The sequence below is a fragment of the Protopterus annectens genome, chromosome 9.part0 (genome assembly GCF_019279795.1).
Source record: "Protopterus annectens isolate FY-2018-M chromosome 9.part0, PAN1.0, whole genome shotgun sequence".
Lineage (NCBI taxonomy): Eukaryota > Metazoa > Chordata > Ceratodontiformes > Protopteridae > Protopterus > Protopterus annectens.
Window position 1 is genome coordinate 767,056,836 of NC_056743.1, and position 19,177 is coordinate 767,076,012.

At 44.0% G+C, this 19,177-nt stretch overlaps 1 protein-coding gene across 2 annotated transcripts in view; it reads left to right on the plus strand.

The window, feature by feature from the left end:
• Positions 1–19,177, plus strand: part of TTC17 (tetratricopeptide repeat domain 17) — a 3,338,929-nt gene that overhangs the window by 739,712 nt on the left and 2,580,040 nt on the right. For both annotated transcript variants that reach the window (XM_044083397.1, XM_044083398.1), the window contains exon 8: positions 12,179–12,318. In XM_044083397.1, coding sequence (XP_043939332.1) covers positions 12,179–12,318 — 140 coding nt within the window. The remainder of the gene's footprint in view (positions 1–12,178; positions 12,319–19,177) is intronic.

Sequence of the window (19,177 nt, forward strand, 5' to 3'; positions counted from 1 at the left end):
GCCCAAATCCTTCAAGCTGTGTGGGATCTATAGCAGCAACCATTGTTTTTATTCATGGCAGGGCTACACGTGCGAGTTTTCCAGTGGACCCTAACAGTTCAGTGGTCGCTCCTGGACCAGCCCTTGTCCCATCCCATTTGGCTGTCAGAACCTGCAGGGCCTCCCTACCGCGGTGGTTGAACACTCAGAATTTAACAGAGGGGTGTATCTTTTGTGGCTCCCACTCCTATGGCCACAGTCACCACGGATGAATCCCTGCTTGGGTGGGGGGGGGGCATTGGCTGGTTTGAACTGTTCAAGGGAGGTGGTCAGTTAGAGCATCTATATTACATAATCAAACTTTTAAACATTCGAATGTCATATGGTCAAACTTTTAAAAGTTTGAAAATGTAATAAAAAAAAAATAAACCAAAGAAAAAAACTTACCTGAATGGTTTAAGCAGGGGGGCAAGCACCTCTGCACCCCCCACACTCACCGCTCTTTTGATATACCAATTCCAAGATTGCACTACAGTGCAGAACAGGGAAATCCTCCCATTCTGCGCTGTATGGAGATCTCCGTTGAAACGTTCGAAATTGTAAAAGTTCGACCATATGATGATTGAACTTTTAGGAGTTCAATGTGATATAGACCCGTGTTAGTGTCCAATCTACACATCAGCATTCTGGAAATGAGGGCAGTGCTTCTGGCGTTGCAGGACTGCAGTCATTTCTGCCATGAGGAACGATTGTGATACAGACAACATGGCAGTGGCCTGATTATATCAACAAACAGGGAGGAGCCAAATCTTACCTCCTCTGTCGAGAGGCCATGAGATTGTGGGAATGGGCGATTTAGTCAGGCCTCCTTATTGCAATGCACATTCCGGGGAGTTCCAACATCCTAGCGGACAAACATAGCAGGGCCATTTTGTCTCCTCACAACTGGTCTCTGAAATGGTCAGTGGCAGATATGATCTTTTAGAAATGGGGTCAACCAAGCTGCGATCTCTTCGCCTCACCTTCCATTGCCAAGTGCAAGTTTTTCACTCTGATTCCTCCTAGTGGAGGAATCCCCAGAGATGCTGTAGTTCATGCTTGGCCCTGGGTCTGCTGTATGCATACCCCCTCTTCCTGTTATGGAAAAATGTCTTCAGAAGGCTCGGAGGTCGAGGTGCCGTGTAATCCTCTTTGCCCCCTTCTGGCTTCATCTGATTTGGTTTCCTCTCCTTTGGTCTCTGTGTCTGTCCTCCTTGCATTCTGAATCGATGTCTGGATCTGATTTCCAACCTGGAGGTTTATTATCATTCCAATCTGGAAAGCCTGAAGCTCACAGCTTGGCTTCTGGAGTTTGTGATGGCTAGAGTTCCCGGAATTTCATCTCCCATGAAGCATATATTGCTTTCTGCTCACAAGTTGTCCACCACGAAGATCTATACTAGTAAATGAAAGAAATTTTCCATTTGGGCGTCCCACAAATCGGTGGATTCTTTTACTTCCTCTGTTCCTTTGGTTTTAGACTTTCTGGCTTGTATCTTCAACCAAGGTGCCAGTTTCTGTACAGATAATGTCTAACTAGCTGCCATATCCCATTATCATGTCGGCCTAAAAGGATTCTTTGGCTGCTTATAGATTGTGTAAGGCCTTTTTGAAAGGAACATTTCTTTTACGGCCTCCAGTTAAGGACTGTGCCCCTCCTTGGGACCCACGTTTGGACTTCAAGCTCTGATGTAGTCACCCTTTGAGCCCTCCATAAGAGTGGATTTGCAGTTTTCGTCATGGAAAATGGCAGTATTGGTAGCCCTTACTTCATATAACTGGGTTTCTGAATTACAAGTGCTTTGCATTCAGCCCCTGTACCTTATTTTTCACAAAGATCTTGTTTCTCTTGTGCCGAATCCTGCCTTCATGCCCAAGGTCTCTTCAGAGAAGAATATTAATCAGGTCATTCATCTTCCTGTGTTCTTCCCAGAGTTTCAAAATAAAGGGGAGTATCCATTACACATGCTTGGTGTACACCTTTTATATCTCGACAGAACCAAATCTTTCTGGAAGTCCACAATCAGCTGTTCGTATCATATTTTAAGTCCAGATTGGGATTACCTATTTCCACGGTAGCCATTGCCAACTGGATTGCGAAGTACATCACTTTTATTTATAAGACTCATGGTGTTCCTCTTCTACAGTGAAAGCATATACTCCACCAGGGCTGTCTACTTCATCAGCCTTTTCTTCCAGGTTACCAGTTGGAGATATGCGCTGCAACTACATGGGCTAGGTCTCACAGCTTCATATCCCATTACAAATTGGATATTTCATCTATGAGCAGTGCTTCCTTTGTTCCTCCTTGCTCCGAAACATCCTTTCTTAGGGCCACCCAGGGCTCAAGTAGCTGTGGACTCTGTCCCACAGGTTGAACATCAAACGAAGACAGCAATGTCCGGTAAAGAGGTTATGCACTCACCATAATGTTCCATCTGCGTTGTTGTTCTTCATTTGTCTTCAACCTTCCCTCCCTCCTTCCTCCTTTCCATGAGTGCTTGGCCTGGCAGAGGAGGCCTGCTGTTTTCTCTCAATACCTCCTCTTCTAGAGGTTGTTTACTGTCTCTCTTTTTCTAGGGGTTTGGGTCAGTCACCTATTTGTCAGGCAAACTTGGTCTGAGGTAGTGAGGAAGAAAAGGGGCATTATGGCTAGTGGAGGAGCCCAGTTTCCACACCTAGGCTTGGATATGGCCGGCTTGGCACCAGTGTCAGTGCCTGTACCCACAGATTGAAGACAAATGAACAACAACAATGCAGATGGAACATTAGTGAGTACATAACTTATTTTTTTAATCACCTCTGAGCATTGATTTATTTTTTCCTGTAAATTACTGGAGACCATCTCTTGTACCAAAGCTGGGGCTTAAACTGCTTGTTGCTCAGCAGCTACAGGATTCCTCCCAAGCTGACTAATGGTTTGCATGCCTGGAAGGTGCTCTGAAAGCTTGGTCGGGTGTTACATCCTTGCAGGATGTAACCCATATAGTGTAGGCTACTGCAGTAGTGATCATTCGAACATCTACTGTTACAGTGAGTTTACTTGCACAGCTCTACTTTTTTGTCTCTAACAGTTGGATCCTGTCTTGTTCTAGGAGCCTCTTCTTCCCTTCACTGTATGAGAAGGGTCATTGTTAAGGTAACCATTAGAAGTGGTTATTACATATTCATGTTTTTCTCCTGCCCTGACCGCACATGTAATCTGAAACACTGGGGAAGGAACATTCACTAGGACGGTTAGCAGAAGGCATCCCCTCACTTCTGCAAGAGGCATTTTATTCAAGCAACAGAAGTAATGGTCACTCCATTCTCCACTAGAGAGATAACACTGCTGTGTGACTACAAGTATGTACAAACTCCACTGTTCTTTCAGGAGTGGCTAGTAGAACACACTCTTACATTCCTGTCACTTCCTACCCATCTACTATAGTGCCATGGGCTAGCAATCAAAACTAGGTCATCTGGGTTACAGTCAGCCTTCATCCATCTGCACCATGGAGCTTGGGGGGGGGGGGGGCTTGAGCAATTTTCACTCAAGTGTTGAGAGTAATCCATGTTTTGTGTGTGTGAGGGGGATGACTCATAGCATTAGTGTTATCTAAATCCATACTGTGTTCTGTAGCTGTAAAAGTCTTCTACTGTGAAAGTAAAATAAGTGTAGTGTATTAAGTGATGGAATGAAAAATAGTGTAGTTTAATAATAAGATGAGATGACTGAAACTGTGTCCTAATGATAGCAAGAGAGTTTGGCTTAGTTTTGTCGCATTTAGTGCAAAACATAATTGAGAATGTTAAGTTGTCAATCTCGCCTTCATTCTTGCTGGATGGGTTCGAAGCCGATCCTCGGCTCCGACTCGGCACTTTCTTAGCTTGAGAACTCCTTTTACCAGCTCGAGGCAACCCTATATCCCATGATGCAAGGCGAGACTACCCCAGATCTCGTTTGCCGCTTTGCGAAGAGGTCTCTTTTTTGCCAGCTCAGGTGAGTTTGAATTTTCAAACAATTTAGTCAGGGGTTTTTTTTATCTCCCTTTCTCTCTTTCATAGTCAGTGTGTAGTTTTTCTACAGCCCACCCTATTTCCCCTTTATTTAAACTTTCTAGTTAAATAGTTAAGTTTATATTTTCAGTTAGGCCTAGGCCTCTTTCTCTTAATCCCTATCTGTGTGTGTGTTTTTGGGATTAATAGTGTGACTGTTTAGTGTGTGCGAGTGTTGTTTTTACTTAGACTATGTCTAGGGAAGGAAAGGTCTCGGGCTTCAAGAAGTGTGACTCGTGCTGTCAGAAAATGTCTCTGACAGACGGTCACACTTCTTGTGTTTACTGCCTGGGGCCTTTACACCTGCAGGACTTCTGTGCCATATGTCATTCGTTCAGCCAGAGAGTCCTGCAGGAGAGGAGGAACAAGTTAATCCTCCGTGGCTTATTAAAGCCAGAAGGTTCACTCACTAAGACTGGGTCGAGTAAACCTTCAAAGCCACCTAAGGTTCAGGCTACAGTTGTTAAGCCTTCCCCGGTGGCTCTGTCTCCTTCGGAGTCGAGATCGGCTCCGGCTGGAGCCGATCTTTCTACCTCTGATGTGGTAGTGTCGGTTCCTACCGGCTCCGACACTCAATCTACAGTTGCCTTGGCTCCGGCTGGAGCCAACGTGTTATCCAGTATCGGAGCCGAGAAGCCTTCGGCTCCATCTGGAACCCAGAGGACGTCTGCTCCGATGGCTTCGTCCAAGAAGAGATCTCTGTCCCCTTCTTTGGAATCGATCCACTCGGCTCCGAGGTAGTCTCTTTTGTCGGAAAGGAGTCATCGAAGCCGATCTTCGAGATCTTCCAGGCTGTCTGACCACGATTTAGAGAGGGTGGTAAGCAGGCTGTTGAAGTCACAGGCACTAGCCCAAATGCTCCATAGCCCATCTCAGCAGACTTCGGCTATTGCTCTTCCCCTTGAACTTCCTCCTCCAACTCCCCTCCAGAGTTTGGAGCCGGAGCTTCTCGGGTCAGCGACCGTGTCGGCGCCGGAACCGATACATCCCCTTTCGGCTCCGTCGTCTTCGGCTCCGATCTCCTCCATGAGACCTTCCTTGGAGGGATCCGGTCGTCGAGTTTCCCTTGTTGGCTCCGAGGGGGCTAGTGGCATCGGACCCTTGTCCGACCCCGCTCTCCCTCTCGGGGCTTCGGCTTTGGTAAGCTCTGCACCAACATCGGCCTCGGAGCCTTCTCTCTCAGTGGAGCCGGGAATTCCTATTTCTTCGGAACGGGAATATTCTGGTCTCCCTGGGAGATGAGCCTTTGAGGTGATGAGGAGTGTCCTGGCACCTGAGCCAGGTCAACGGTCCATCCCTTTAGCTCCTCCCTCTTCGGTGCCTGTTGATGTCTCTTGCCAGCCTCTTGCTCTCAGGCCCAGGGATCCATCGCCCCAGGTTTCCCCATTGGGAATAACTTCCTCTTCCGAGGTTTCTCCTGATCCTGCAGGGGAACCCCCTCGGAAGAGGACGTGTAAGAGGAAACACACAGACTCCCCTAAGTCTACAACATCTGATACCGACTTAGATGAGTCGGAGGGTTCCCCACGGTCGCCCTCTGAGGATGTCTCCTTTTCAGACATCCTTGAACTCCTCAAACAGAGGGGGAACTGGCCCTCCATTGACCCCTCAGAGGATGAGTCGGTATACCTGGAGGCTTTTGGATCCCGACCCTCCACCTCCTGGGTGTCTCCGCCTTTCGACCCACTTATGCAGGTAGTGGCTCGGAAGGCGTGGGCAGCTCCAGATTCTGTGGAACCGGTCCCCAGGAGGCCATCCAAATTTATTACGGCCCCTTCAGACAAGCAGTTTCTTTCTAAGGGCGTCTCTGTGGATGCTATGGTGGTGGCGGCGGCCACCAAGAAGGAACTGCGGATCCTTCAGTGCCTGTCCATCCTCCTAACAAAGATTCTAGGACCATGGACAGGTATGGCAAGCGGATGTTTTCTTCAGCGACCTTTGCTATCGTTCGCTGAACTACCTTTGTCATTTCACCAGACTTCAAAGAGATATTCTCAAGGAACTAGGTGAAGTGGTTCAGGATCCTTCAGCTGCTGGGGCTCAAGACAAGATTGCCTCACAGCTAGCAATCCTAAATTCTTTAACCAACTCCTCCATGCGGCTCATATCCTATGCAGCCGATGGAGCGAGCAGAGCCGCAGGCACAGGAGTGGCTCTTAGACGTCAAGCCTGGATGCGGCTTTGTAATTTCTCGGACCCCTTTAAGGCGTCCTTCACCAATACCCCCTTTGACGGTTCGGCTTTGTTCGGACCTCAGATGAAGGAAACCTTGACCAGGTGTGAGCAAGACGGCAAAACTCTTTCTGCTGTAGGAGTCCATTTTTCCACCCCTTCTAGACCCTATCCCAAGGGTCAGAAAGGAGGAAAGATGTGGTTCCGTAAAGCCCAAGGAGCAGCGCCGGACACGCGTGGTCAGTTTACCCCCAGAGGCAGAGGGGGTAACAATAATAGACGCCGCCCTAGAGGCAGGGGGGTCCTCAGAATCAGGGCAACAGGGAGTCTCTTCCTGAGAAGCCTTTTCAGCATCCCTGAGGTGTTGCCCGACTGTCCACCCTTGGAGGCAGTCGGGGGAAGGATATCGCTGTACCCAGTAGCCTGGCATTCCCTTTCACAAGATATGTGGGTACAGTCAATCATATCAGAGGGTTACAAAATCCCCTTCGAAAGGTATTCCGTACCTCACCAATCCCTTCCAGACATCTCACCCGGTTAAAGGGAATTGGCAAAACAGGAGGTTTCAAAGCTCCTAGAAAAAAGAGCCGTCCAGACTGTTCCATCAGACCAAGTAGGATCCGGCGTCTACTCGAGATTCTTTTTGGTCCCCAAAAGGATGGGAGATTGGAGACCTATTTTAGACCTGAGCAATCTAAACAGATTTGTCAAGAAGGCAAGATTCCGGATGGTCACGCTTCAGTCCATTCTGCCCTTTCTGGGCAAGGACAACTGGATGTGCTCGATAGACCTTCAGGACGTGTACTATCACATAAAGATACACAGGCGCTCCAGGAGGTTTCTCCGCTTTCGGCTAGGGACCAGTCATTATCAATTCAGAGCCCTGCCCTTTGGCCTCACTTCAGCCCCCAGAGTGTTTACCAAATGCATGGCAGTGGTCACAGCTCATCTGAGGCGTCAAGGGTTCCAGGTGTTTCCTTATTTAGGCGACGACTGGCTCCTCTCCACCACCACCAAGCATCAGCTTCTTCAGAGCAGAGACTACACTCTGCAGCTTTGCAAAAGGTTGGGAATATCGGTGAATTTCGAAAAATCTTCTCTGCTGCCTTGCCAATCTATCACCTTTATAGGCGCAGAATTAAACACAGTCAGTATGTTAGCCAGACTAACAGATCAGAGAATTCTGGACATCCAAAAATACGTTCGGATTTTATTGCAGAGCAGCAAAGTCAAAGCCAGATTGGTTCTGAAGGTTCTAGGTCTTATGGCTGCGGCCATTGTACTTCTACCATTAGCTCGCTTCCACATGCGTCTTCTGCAGTGGATGTTATTCACTCAGTGGTCGTTCCAGAACCTTCCTATGAGGCACGAAATCTTGGTTACACAATCGTGCAGGACTCATCTAACCTGGTGGATATCTTCCCCTCTACTTCATCAGGGCCGACCATTTGATGTCCTTCAAGGATGCATCTGCAGTCCTTACAAATGGGTTGTCCTGTCGTCAGGCAGCCCTTCGGTTGGCCGGATTCCAAAGTCTGGGTCTGGCCTCGGCTGGTGTCGCACTTCACCCGACGTCATAGCTGCAGTTCCTCGGGTATAAAGGCATCAGCCGACGCCATTTTCCTCAGTCTTTCTTGCCGCGTGGCGCCCAAAGCAGAAGCTGTTAGCAAGTGCCGGTCGGTCAGAACCAGAGATTACTACTCGTGGAGCTGCTAGGCCTCCTGCTTCCATGTCGATTAAGGCCTTTGCCAGGGCCAAAGCAGCAAAAACTACCAAAACTGTGCCTGCTAAGACCCCCTCTCATTTGTGTCGAGAAGCTCTTAGACTTTGGCAATGGGCAATCTCCTCTCATCGGTTTCTGATAGCAACGCACATCCCCGGCAGGTCCAACCTCTTAGCGGACAGACTGAGCAGAGCCATTCTCATGCCTCACGAGTGGTCTCTCAATCAATCGATAGTGGACGAGATATTTCTGAAGTAGGGCACCCCTTGTTGCGATCTTTTTGCTACACCCCAAAACAACAAATGCCTGGACTTCTTCACCCTCTTTCCCCTACCAGGCCAACCCCTGAGAGACTCTCTAACCCAGGATTGGCCCCGGGGACTTCTGTACGCCTTTCTTCCTTTCCCCTTAATTCCACAGGTCATTCAGAAAGCTACCGTTTTGAGGGCCAAGTTGATTCTCATTGCCCCTTACTGGCCTCGACAAATTTGGTTTCCGACTGCATCGTCACCTCCTGGTGCAGCCATGGCATCTGGACCCAGTTCCGGATCTTTTGATCCACCAATCGGGTCAACAGCACCAGGCCATTCGTTCTCTCAACCTCACTGCTTGGTTGCTCCACTTCCTTCCCTAGCCAGGCTTCCTATGATCTCTGATCCTGTCAGAGATACCTTAATAGCTTCTTTGAAGTCGTCCACCAGAAAGGTTTATGCTAGCAAGTGGCGACGTTTTTCCCTTTGGGCAAACTCCAGGCACATTGATCCCTTTACTGCACCTGTGCATTCTGTTTTAGATTTTCTAGCTGAAGTTTTTTAGTCAGGATCTTCTTCATCAACAGTCAAAGTTCAACTGGCGGCTATTTCCAAATATCATGTTGGCTTGCAAGATCATAACATTATGTCACATAGACTATGCAAAGCTTTTCTGAGAGGAGTTTTTCTCCTAAAGCCTCCAATAAAACATCCTCCTCCACAATGGGATCTGAATTTGATGTTAGCATCCTTGATTTTACCCCCCTTTGAACCATCTGCTTCATGCTCCTTGAAGTTATTGACCTGGAAAACTATATTCTTACTGGCTGTCACTTCAGCAAGAAGGGTATCTGAGATTCAAGCTCTCTGCATCCATTCCCCTTACTTGGTTTTTCACAAGGACAGGGTATCCTTGAGAACAAATCCATCCTTTCTCCCCAAAGTTGTTTCTCAAACTAATATTAATCAATCCATCGATCTACCAGTTTTTTTCCCAAATTATTCTGACAGAGCTGAACAAAAGCTTCCTTTTTGGATGTCCATCGTCAGCTCAGGTATTATTTGCATAGAACTAAACAATTCAGGAAATCAGACCAATTATTTGTCTCCTATGCAGAAAACAGGAAAGGTCTCCCAGTATCAAAAGTGACCTTATCCAGATGGTTATCTTCCACCATTTCTTATGTGTATTCGCTCAGAGGCAAGCAACTACCCTCAAAACCGAAGGCACACTCAACCAGGAGCCTATCCACTTCTACAGCTTTTCAGGATAGGCTACCCATTGATACCATTTGTGCAGCAGCTACTTGGGACACTCCTCATACCTTTGTCTCTCATTACAAATTAGATTTGGCCTCCAGGGACAGAGCCAATTTTGGTTCCACAGTACTCAAGAGTCTGTTCCATTGAGCCACCCGGGATACAGGTGCTAGGGACGCGGTCCCATCCAGCAAGAATGAAGGCGAGATTGACAACTTAACATTTAGAAGTTATGTACCTACCATAACGTTCCATATTAGTTGTCTTCTCTCGCCTTCTTTCTTGCGTCCCTCCCTCCTTCCCCCTGGCCTGGACAGACCTTGAAGAGTTTCTCTTTATCAGATTCACTCTCCTTAGTTCTTTAGAGAGTCTATCTTAAGAACTTTTTGCCTAGTTCTTCTAGGCTAGTTGTGCTCTTCCTTTGGGATTAGTATTATTGGCAGGGTTATTTAGCTACCAAACGAGATCTAAGGTAGTCTCGCCTTGCATCATGGGATACAGGGTTGCCTCGAGCTGGTAAAAGGAGTTCTCAAGCTAAGCAAGTGCCGAGTCGGAGCCGAGGATCGGCTCCGAACCCATCCAGCAAGAAAGAAGGCGAGAGAAGACAACTAACATAACTACATAACTTCTAATTTTTATATTAGAAGTAAACGTCTCTGAGTTGTATAGTACAGGATTAAACTGCAAATCTTTTAGGATGTGTGGCTTGTGGGATTATCCAGCATGAAAAAAAGATATCAGGCAAGCCCTATAGAAGAAGGCTGATATTTTCTTTCCTGAAAATCGTGGTCTGGACTCTAGAGAATCTGAAAGGGAACACAGACCAAGGGGAATTCTGAGTACTTGCTAGCCTACTTTTATGATCAGTCATAGAAAAAGATTGCCGCTGAATGCTTGGATGAAGGCAGACATTGGCTCTGTTATACATGGGTGCACGTTAAGTGAGCCAGAGAACTGTACACCCACCAGTGTAGCAAATGTCTATCTCTTGGAAACATGCTGAACAGCCTAATGAAGTTCCTCAAAGAAAATATTCTGTCTTGATCCAGCATGACTGTAGGTGTGGAGAGGTCTTGCCAATATGTCCTCACTGTTGAGGTGTTTTGTGAAAGCGTGGATGCCAGCTTAGATTTTTTTTGTTTTTCAATCAATGTTATGCAGAAACTGAAGGACTTAATCTCAAGAACTGGTTAAACAGTTGTTTCCCTCCTCAATAAGAATTTGCTGTCATTTGAGAAGCCAGTAGCTAATGGAGTGCTGTTTGCAGCATAGCAGCATAATAATGCTCATTATTTTTATCTCTGGTGTTTTGTAGAAGCTGTGTAACAGTGATAGCAACTCAAATTGAATAGGTAGGAATATAGTTGGATGTTGGTGACATTGAGAAATTGAAGAGTTCTGGTTTACTCATAGTGACTGAACTTATGATTTAGTACTAGCACGGTGTTATGTACTTTGACTGTGTAAGGGTACAGTAATGGGAAGCTGAGATTGTGAAAATCCTGCCAATGTTAATTATTTCTTGGGTGACACACACCACTGAGTATGATATGAGTAGTTATATCAAATAAAAACTGTAAGAAAAACACAGCCAAGCTAGAATTTGTACTATGTGGTAACTTAAACGTTCTGTGTAGAAGGGCCAGTGGATATATGCAGATGACCACTTAAAGACATAGTGTTTCAGCTAGTGGCCAAAACTGTTTGTCCACAGGTAGTAGGGTTTGGCTTTTATTGGTGTGAATGTAACCAACTACTTGAGTAAAAAGTCATGGGTATTCGGAAGAGTAGCTGAAGCACTTGATATCCTTAAGGGATCATTTACATACATACCATTGGCCTCCATTACAGGAGTTAAGGTATCACAGGCAAAACTCTTAGCTTGACTATTTTTCATGCAGTTTTTACTGAATGGTTTGTCTGTGCAAACTTTTTGCCCGTCTGTTTGGTTTTATCAAACGGGATGCTTAGTTGATTAGATGTACATGACTGTGAATAGCTAGACATGTTTTTCCCCACTATTTGACATTGGCAAGACTAAGGATCGCTAGTTATTAGTCAGTCAAAAACTTGAGTAACAGCAGTGGTCATTGCTGGTACAAATTAGACTACAAGGGCAGAATTGTGGCCTGCATGTAGTTACTAAGAGAAAATTTGTGTGTTAGAGTACTCAGTGTGGAGTTCAAGATTTCTTTGAAATGGAATCTCCTAGTTATAAGAGTGTAGGAGCAAGACTGGCAGATAAAGGCAGCATATCGGGTACAGAGTGGAGAAGTAATTTTGTGGTCCAAGTCTCAGCTAAACTGTTTCATGAAAAGGGACATCCATAGAAATGAGCAGATGAGAGAGATGGAAAGAATTCTAACTTTGTATAAACTAGCTGCACTATTGGATTAACTTTAGCCTTAAATCTTTTTTCTCTTAAGCTTGGGGGTACCCTACAGTGTTCTCCAAGATCATTTTAATGAATACTTTTATTTATTTTGGCAGTTTTTTTTAAATAAGAGTTTCTTGGCATGATTTCTGTACAACTTTGGTTTTTAAGACCTTGATGTTAATGTTGTACAGATGTCCAAAAATACATTTTTTTTCTTAAACTGTCTGGCTGCTTATGTTTTGCTTTATAGTAATTTTCAGCAGTCTGTCATAAACTGGATTATGATTGTATGTGGGGAAGCATGTAATTTGTTTTTTTGTATTACCTTTATTTTTTTAGATGCTTGGTGAATACAACCACTCTGTCTTATGTTATGATCATGCCCTTAAAGCCAAGCCTGGATTTGAACAAGCTGTGAAAAGAAAGCACGCTGTTTTGTGCCAGCAAAAACTGGAGCAGAAACTGGAAGCTCAGCACAGGTAATAACACCGATGAATAATAGACAAAAATATGTAGAAGAAACCTTTAAAGACTCTGTCTTTATGTACTTCATCTACATTTGACACATCACATTGGAACCTGGTCTAGTTTCAGGAATGTGACAATGGAGTAGACTGTAAAGTTGCAGGTCTTTTCTGCTATATGTAATGCAGCATGCTATGGTAAGCTGAGATAATGAGGTAGCTTGGATTTGTATTATAAGATCTAATAGTTGAAATGTAATAAGCTTCTTTACTGGATGACTAAGGAGATATAGCACTGGTTGAGTTTTGTTTGAGTGAACAGGTATGCATGTGTCTGATACTGAAATATCTGTTGGACTTAACCCTCTCCACCTAATGCCCAAGCATTACAATTTCTCAACAAATTAAATTCTCATTATTTAAACCACTCCTTTACTGCCAGCCTCAAAGCTACTGTAATGCCCAGCCAGTCTAGAATGCCACAATTCTTCACACCTACAAAAAGCTCTTACCTGAACAGACCCCAGTTAAATAGTATGAATCTTAGGAAAGTTTTAGGTTAGTTTTCATACTTTGTGATTTGGGACCGTCTCACATTACAGAAAGCTGTGTAATCTGAAGGGGTTTCGCATCTATAGGCATCAGAGAATTTATGTTTTAGAATGCTTCAGTAATGTATATGGTGTTGGCATCACTGAAGACATTAGTACTTGTCCTTAAGTTTTGTGCATCACTGCAGCATTAAATGACAGTATGGTACTATAAAGAACCAATCAGGTGAATGTCATACTGACTCAACTTATTTACCTTTTTGGAAAATAATTTAACTTAACAAACCACTGAGCCCTTGAGATAAATTGTAGTAGTAACCCTAAGTCTAAGCCACCATTAGGGACAGAAAACTGTTAAATAAGGCTCACTTCATGCTACTATATATTTAAGTACAAAAAATATCCCACTTCTCTAGATATCCCTTAAAAATCAGGACTGTGTGGTGGAGTATATAAGTTTATAATGTGTAGAAATGACAGCAGAATATGTAGTTGTAAGAGCAGACATGGTGACGAGGACAAAACAAAAGGATAACCTTATTCCAGAAGCTGAATCAGTTTTTGCCACAATTACATGGCACATAAGCCTGAGAGAATGAATTGCATCCCCCTAAGGAATGAATGGTACAATGTTGACCTTGCCATTCTGGCGTAAGGAAAAGGTTTAGGTTTTGTTAGGAGCATCTCACACCTACTCAACCTGATGGACTTCAAGAAGGTCATCAAAGCAATTGTCAAGGGCAAAATGTCACGTACTGCCTACCTTGACCTGGACAAAAGCATTCAACACAAGAACCCACTTGGGCGTTGTAGTCAAACTCACAAAATTAGATATAAACCCATATGTCATCCACTGGTTAGCCAGCTGGCACACAGGAAAAAAGGAGTATACCGCCACAAAATGGCCAGTCACTAGTAGAAGCCATCAAGGCTTTGTGCTGAGGCCGCTGCTTCTCCTCTGAAGTCAAGACCTTTGTCATGGGCCTTTATCTGGCCAAGTTTGCAGATGTTTGCAATATAGGGACCTAAACCTTGGCTGCAACAGAAGTAGGATATATTGGAAGGACAGGTTTGAGTCTCCAAGACTAGCCTTTCTCTGGAACAAGCTCCCCATCCATATGAAGTAGAGTTAATTATATTGATCACTGCAGTAGCCTTAGCTCTATTGGGTTAAATCCTATCAACAATATAACTGCTGGCCAGCTTCTATAGCTTCAAGGCACCTTCCGTGTGCTCATACCATTTGGCAGCTCAAGCGGAGCTGCTTTAAAAATAGGTTTGAGTGCCAAACTGTTCTGAGCTTCACTGCTATATGAAGATAGCACTCCTGTGTCTGCTTTTGAGGATCAACATTCAGTTTGTTTTCCTTTGCTGAGCTAAGTTCCCTTTGGGAAAAAAAACATTCCCCATTTTAAATGTATTCAATGTCATTTTAGTCTGTCCCTCAACAGTTGGATTTGAATTTGACCTGGCTACTTTTTACAGCTCATGGAACACTGAAAGCTCTAGAGCTGCTGCTCTGCCCATAATTCATTAGCCCTCTACCATATCTTAGATTGCATTTGCTGCCTTCACATACAGATGTGGTCTCAGCTCTTGAGCTTTGTTGTCTTTGAGTAAAAAAAACAGATTCAGTATATTTTTTTCTTTTATCTTTGTTCTGTAATATCCAACTCTTACCCTTTATACACTTTGTAATATAAATATTACCATTGTTGGTATTTTCTTGGTTTTCTTTCCTGTCATACCCTAGCGGTAGTCTCCGTTACCATCATTGGTAACTTTTGCCCCTTTATTATTTGTGTAGAAAAAATTTCCTTTCAGAGTGTAGCTTTTGGATACATATCAGAATTACTGAAAAAAAAAAATTTTAAAAATTCAAGGCCTGTGTCCACAAGATACCATTGTCAAATGCTCATTATTCTTGTCTGTTTAAGCCCAGCTCATTTGAACGTGTCCTATGATGTATGTAAGGCCTTTAATCCATGGCCTTGGATAGGAAAAATCTTATTTCGAAAGGTTTGCTTCCTTCCACCACATCTCAGACAGTACCAGGGGTTCAAACCCCCAAGAAAACAGACAAGAGGCAAAGTGTCCTTCAGACCCTTTCCGGATCTTCTGCTCTGAGCTCAGCTACTGGTGCAGAACCGCCTCAAAAACTACCTAAACTGGCAGATCTGACTTCATTGGATCCAAAGGTGAAACACTTGGATACTACAGCTTCTGAAGTCAAATGTGCATCATTTGATCTGTCCCACTCTGATCTGAAGAAGCTTCTTCAGACCTGATATGATTCATCTCTGGATTCTGTCCCCTCCCATCACCATTCCTGGAGAGACGTCACCACTCCAGGACTTCATCCATTGCATCGTCTTCACGATCCTCAAGAAGTCTGACCAAAGCAGATGTGGTAGGATGACGAGGAAATTTCTCTTGATGCAAATGGGGGTTCCCCCCAGCTCTAGCCCATCCAGTCTATTGACCTTCGTAAGTACTACTGCCATCAGTTTTTGTCTCCTTATCTGATGTGGCCTTTGGTTTCGGAGCAGTTGGAACCAAGAATTCCAGATCCATCCATATTGGATCTGACGTTCATTGCATCCTCTTCTATGGTAAAGTCTCTGTGGACCAGCTTCAAGTGAGTCGGAGACTGATTACTTTTTGAGCTGTGGGGTCTGTGCTTGATCTGCGGTGATAGCTGACACTGAGATTGTCAGAGTTGTCTCTGCTCCTCGGAGCCTCCGACCTTTACAGGTCAGGTCTTTTTTTTTTTATTTAAATGTACCTTTATTGAATTAACACTTGTGACAAGGCAATTTCACATTTATATAAAAGTAGTCAAACTGTATTAACTTGTAATTGACAAACATGCTTCACATATATCATTATAACCTAAACAGCATTACATTATTCAGTTCTTGCCCCTTTTTTTAAACAAGAAACATCTTTATTAAACTATCACGACATAAGCAAACATACATTTAACACAACCACACTGACACAATCCTAGTTGCAAGCATTTTACATCACAAACCATACTGACAAACACCCAGTTGCAAACATTATACATCATTTATCTACCAGTTATTTTCAGTCAGACATTACATAGCTTCAAGTCCTGCCTGCTTTTAAACCTCATTCCTCCCCTGTATATAGTTCCCATAATTCACAGTTATTCTTATGTAGTTCGATCCTACCCTTTTAGAGAGATCTGAATTCCAGTTGTTTTATCTTTGCTATATTCACTATTTCTAATATAGTTGGTTTAGATTTTGATTTCCATTTTCTAGTAATTGCCTTTTTTTTGGCGTCCACCATAATTAGACACAGCAAGGCCTTACCATGTCTAGGCAATTGTGGTTCTATATCATAGCTCAGAAAAATAATTTCTCTTGTCACACCAATCCACCAACCCAGCATTTCCAGCAGTGCATCCCGCATGGAATCCTCAAGTCCACCAACCCACAGCACTTCCAGAAAATGTTCTCAATAGCTTTCTTCCTGTCACACCTTCAACATTTGCTGTCTACTGGAGGAAAAATTCCCTGGAGTCTACTTGGGTGTAAAAATACCTATGTAAACATTTCCAAGCAAAAATCCTAATCTTCTAGATTTTATTGCATATTTAGGAGACATACATATATTCTCCCATTTGCCATGTTGGTACGGCGGTAACGTTGTTACAGCAAGAGTTTCTCCCGTTTTATTCTCGGCCTGGCTTGGGAGTGCCTTCTGTGTGGAGTCTGCATGTCCTCCCCGTGGTTGGGTAGCTTTCGAAAGACATGCATGTCTAAATAGGCGTGCCTTCGTTGAAGGTTGGGCGTCGAGCTAGCACCTCGGCGTTTCGTAAAAATCTACTGCCAATCATTAGTGGATCGGAGTTCCGCTGTGGCGATCCCTTACCGGGGAAAAAGCCGGAAGACAAACAACAACATATATTCTCCCATTGTTCTTTGTGAATTGCTTATCCAGTCTCTCTTCTCAATTCTTTCTAACCACCTCTGATTCTTAGTTATCATGCAATATTCCACATGCTCTACTCATTGCTCCTTTTTAATGGCAGCTTCTGTTCTAGTGTCTACTAAAAACTCTACCAGTGCTGGTCTTTCATTTAGGACCCCCCATTTATTTCTTTGTCTATTCTCTGATATCAATCTTTGATGGGGAAGGCAGTTTTTAACCTGCAGTTCGAATAAATTCTTGGCGTCTTCCCATTCTGTTTACCTTTTCCCCTCTAGTTATTTGCTCCCAGTACCTTGATTTCTTTTCCAGTTTTCTCCAATAAATTCCAGCCACCTCTTGCTTATTGTCTAGCTTCCTAATTACAATAATTGCTATTGGCAGAATCTCCTTTCTCCATTCTCGTGGTGGCTTAATTCTTAGAATACTTAATGCTGCTTTATGGATATAATAAATCTGTATGATTATTGCTCTTCTTAAAGGCCTGCATCCAAAATCCCAGTCTGTTTCTTGTGCTTCCCCCGTTTTAACATCATCCCTTTTACACTATGAATTGTAGATCATTATGTCAATTTTCATTTTATTCTCGACATATAGATTCTTTTCCGAGCATCAGAACTGACTCTGCTGTTTCTACAGCTTGCACTGGCCAAAAGCTCTTGAGCTTTACCCTTTCCCAGAATGCTCTTGTCTCAATTACCTCAGATCTCTGTTTTCACTTTCCCTGACGGGCGTGTTTGCCATAGCTCTTGAGCTAAGTAAAATTTGTATTTTTTTTCTGTTTCACTCTTGGTATCCATTTTTGCTAGTTGCTCATTTTAAAACCCTACCCACTATTTCTGTATCTGAATTTTCCTCTCCCTTCCTCTCTTTGTTTACAGTTTTCTCCTCTTAATTTCTTTACTGTCTTTCTGTAAAAACAAAAGGAAAAAGTTTTCTGTTTACTGTTCAATTGTGTGTTTTTTTCACCATTGATGATAACGTCTTTTTCGTCTCCATGGCAGATAAACCAAAAGTCTCATCTGGTTTCAAATGATGCTAGAAAGGCAGACACAAGATACCAATGTCTGCTAGTCACCAGTTGTGTTGATTGCCTAGCCTCTGTCCATCTGCAAGAAGGACTGTTCAATTTGTCATAGTTTCAATCACAGGGCACTTGGGGAAAGAGAAAACAAAATTAAAAGTATGATACCATTAGCCTTATTAAGGCTGTGTCTGGACCAGGCAAAACAAGGAGCAAGAGTGATGTGTCTTCTCCTTTTTTTGTTATCCTCAAAAATTTTAGACAAGAAGAGGAGTATGTCATGCCTTGTACACCATTGGCACCTCTTATGAAAAAGTAAAAATCTTCAGTTTCATCAGGATCTTTGGAACCGACTGCCTCCACACTTAAATCTCTGGCCCCGAAGGGTCCAGTGGGACCGAGTGCATCAACACAGAAGTTACCAGTGCAGATGCCTACCTCAATGCCAACTATTTCGGTACCACGTTTACAAGCTGACGAACCAAGTATTGACTCTTCTGAGAATTTTGTATTCTCCCTCAATTGATTCATTTTCTGGGAGACTATCTTCTTTTATAGAGAGACCAAACTCCCAAAATCACCTTCTACTGTGTGCGTTCCACCAGATGTTTAAGTAAAGATGACGAGGAGAGGCTGGTGAATAAAATACTCTTGGTACAAGGATTGTCCGGTACTTCCTAGACTCCTACCCCATTTTGATATTGGAGCCAAACTTTCCTTCACCTCTCCAGGTTTTCATCCTCTGACTTCATCTGAAGCATTAGAGTCTCCAGCTCAGAGTTTCCCAGTGCTAATTGCATTAGCTTTGGAGTTATCCACGTTTTGGGAACTGGTTTTTGCTCTGAGGTCTGTGGTCCATTTGGATCTGGAGACTTCTGGGGGCTATGTCTGTCCTGTTGGCTCCAAGGGGCAGGAGTCTACTCCTAATTTTTCAGTCTTCTCTGCACCTTGGGGCATCGGCACGGAGCAGCTCTGCTCCATCTTTTGTGTCTTCGGAGTGGGGAGTGACCACAGTTCCAATGCAGTCTTTCTCAGTTCCAGACTCCCTTCCCTCTTCAGGGAGGGCCAGCTTTCAAGCTGATGGGAGAGAGTTCTGACTGCCATAGTCAGACAGTGGACGACTCCTACCTTAGAGCAAGTATCCCTTTCTTCCTCACACCCAGGTAGTCAATCTGCACTCCCACTGGGTCAGTGGATGCTGAAACCTCAGGAATCCCAGATAAGAGTTCTTTCCTCTTCTGATACCTCCCCAGATCATCCCACTGAAGAGGTCCTTAAGAAGAGAAAGTGTAAGAGGAGGAATCAATCAATCACTGGACACACAGACTTGAATGAAGGA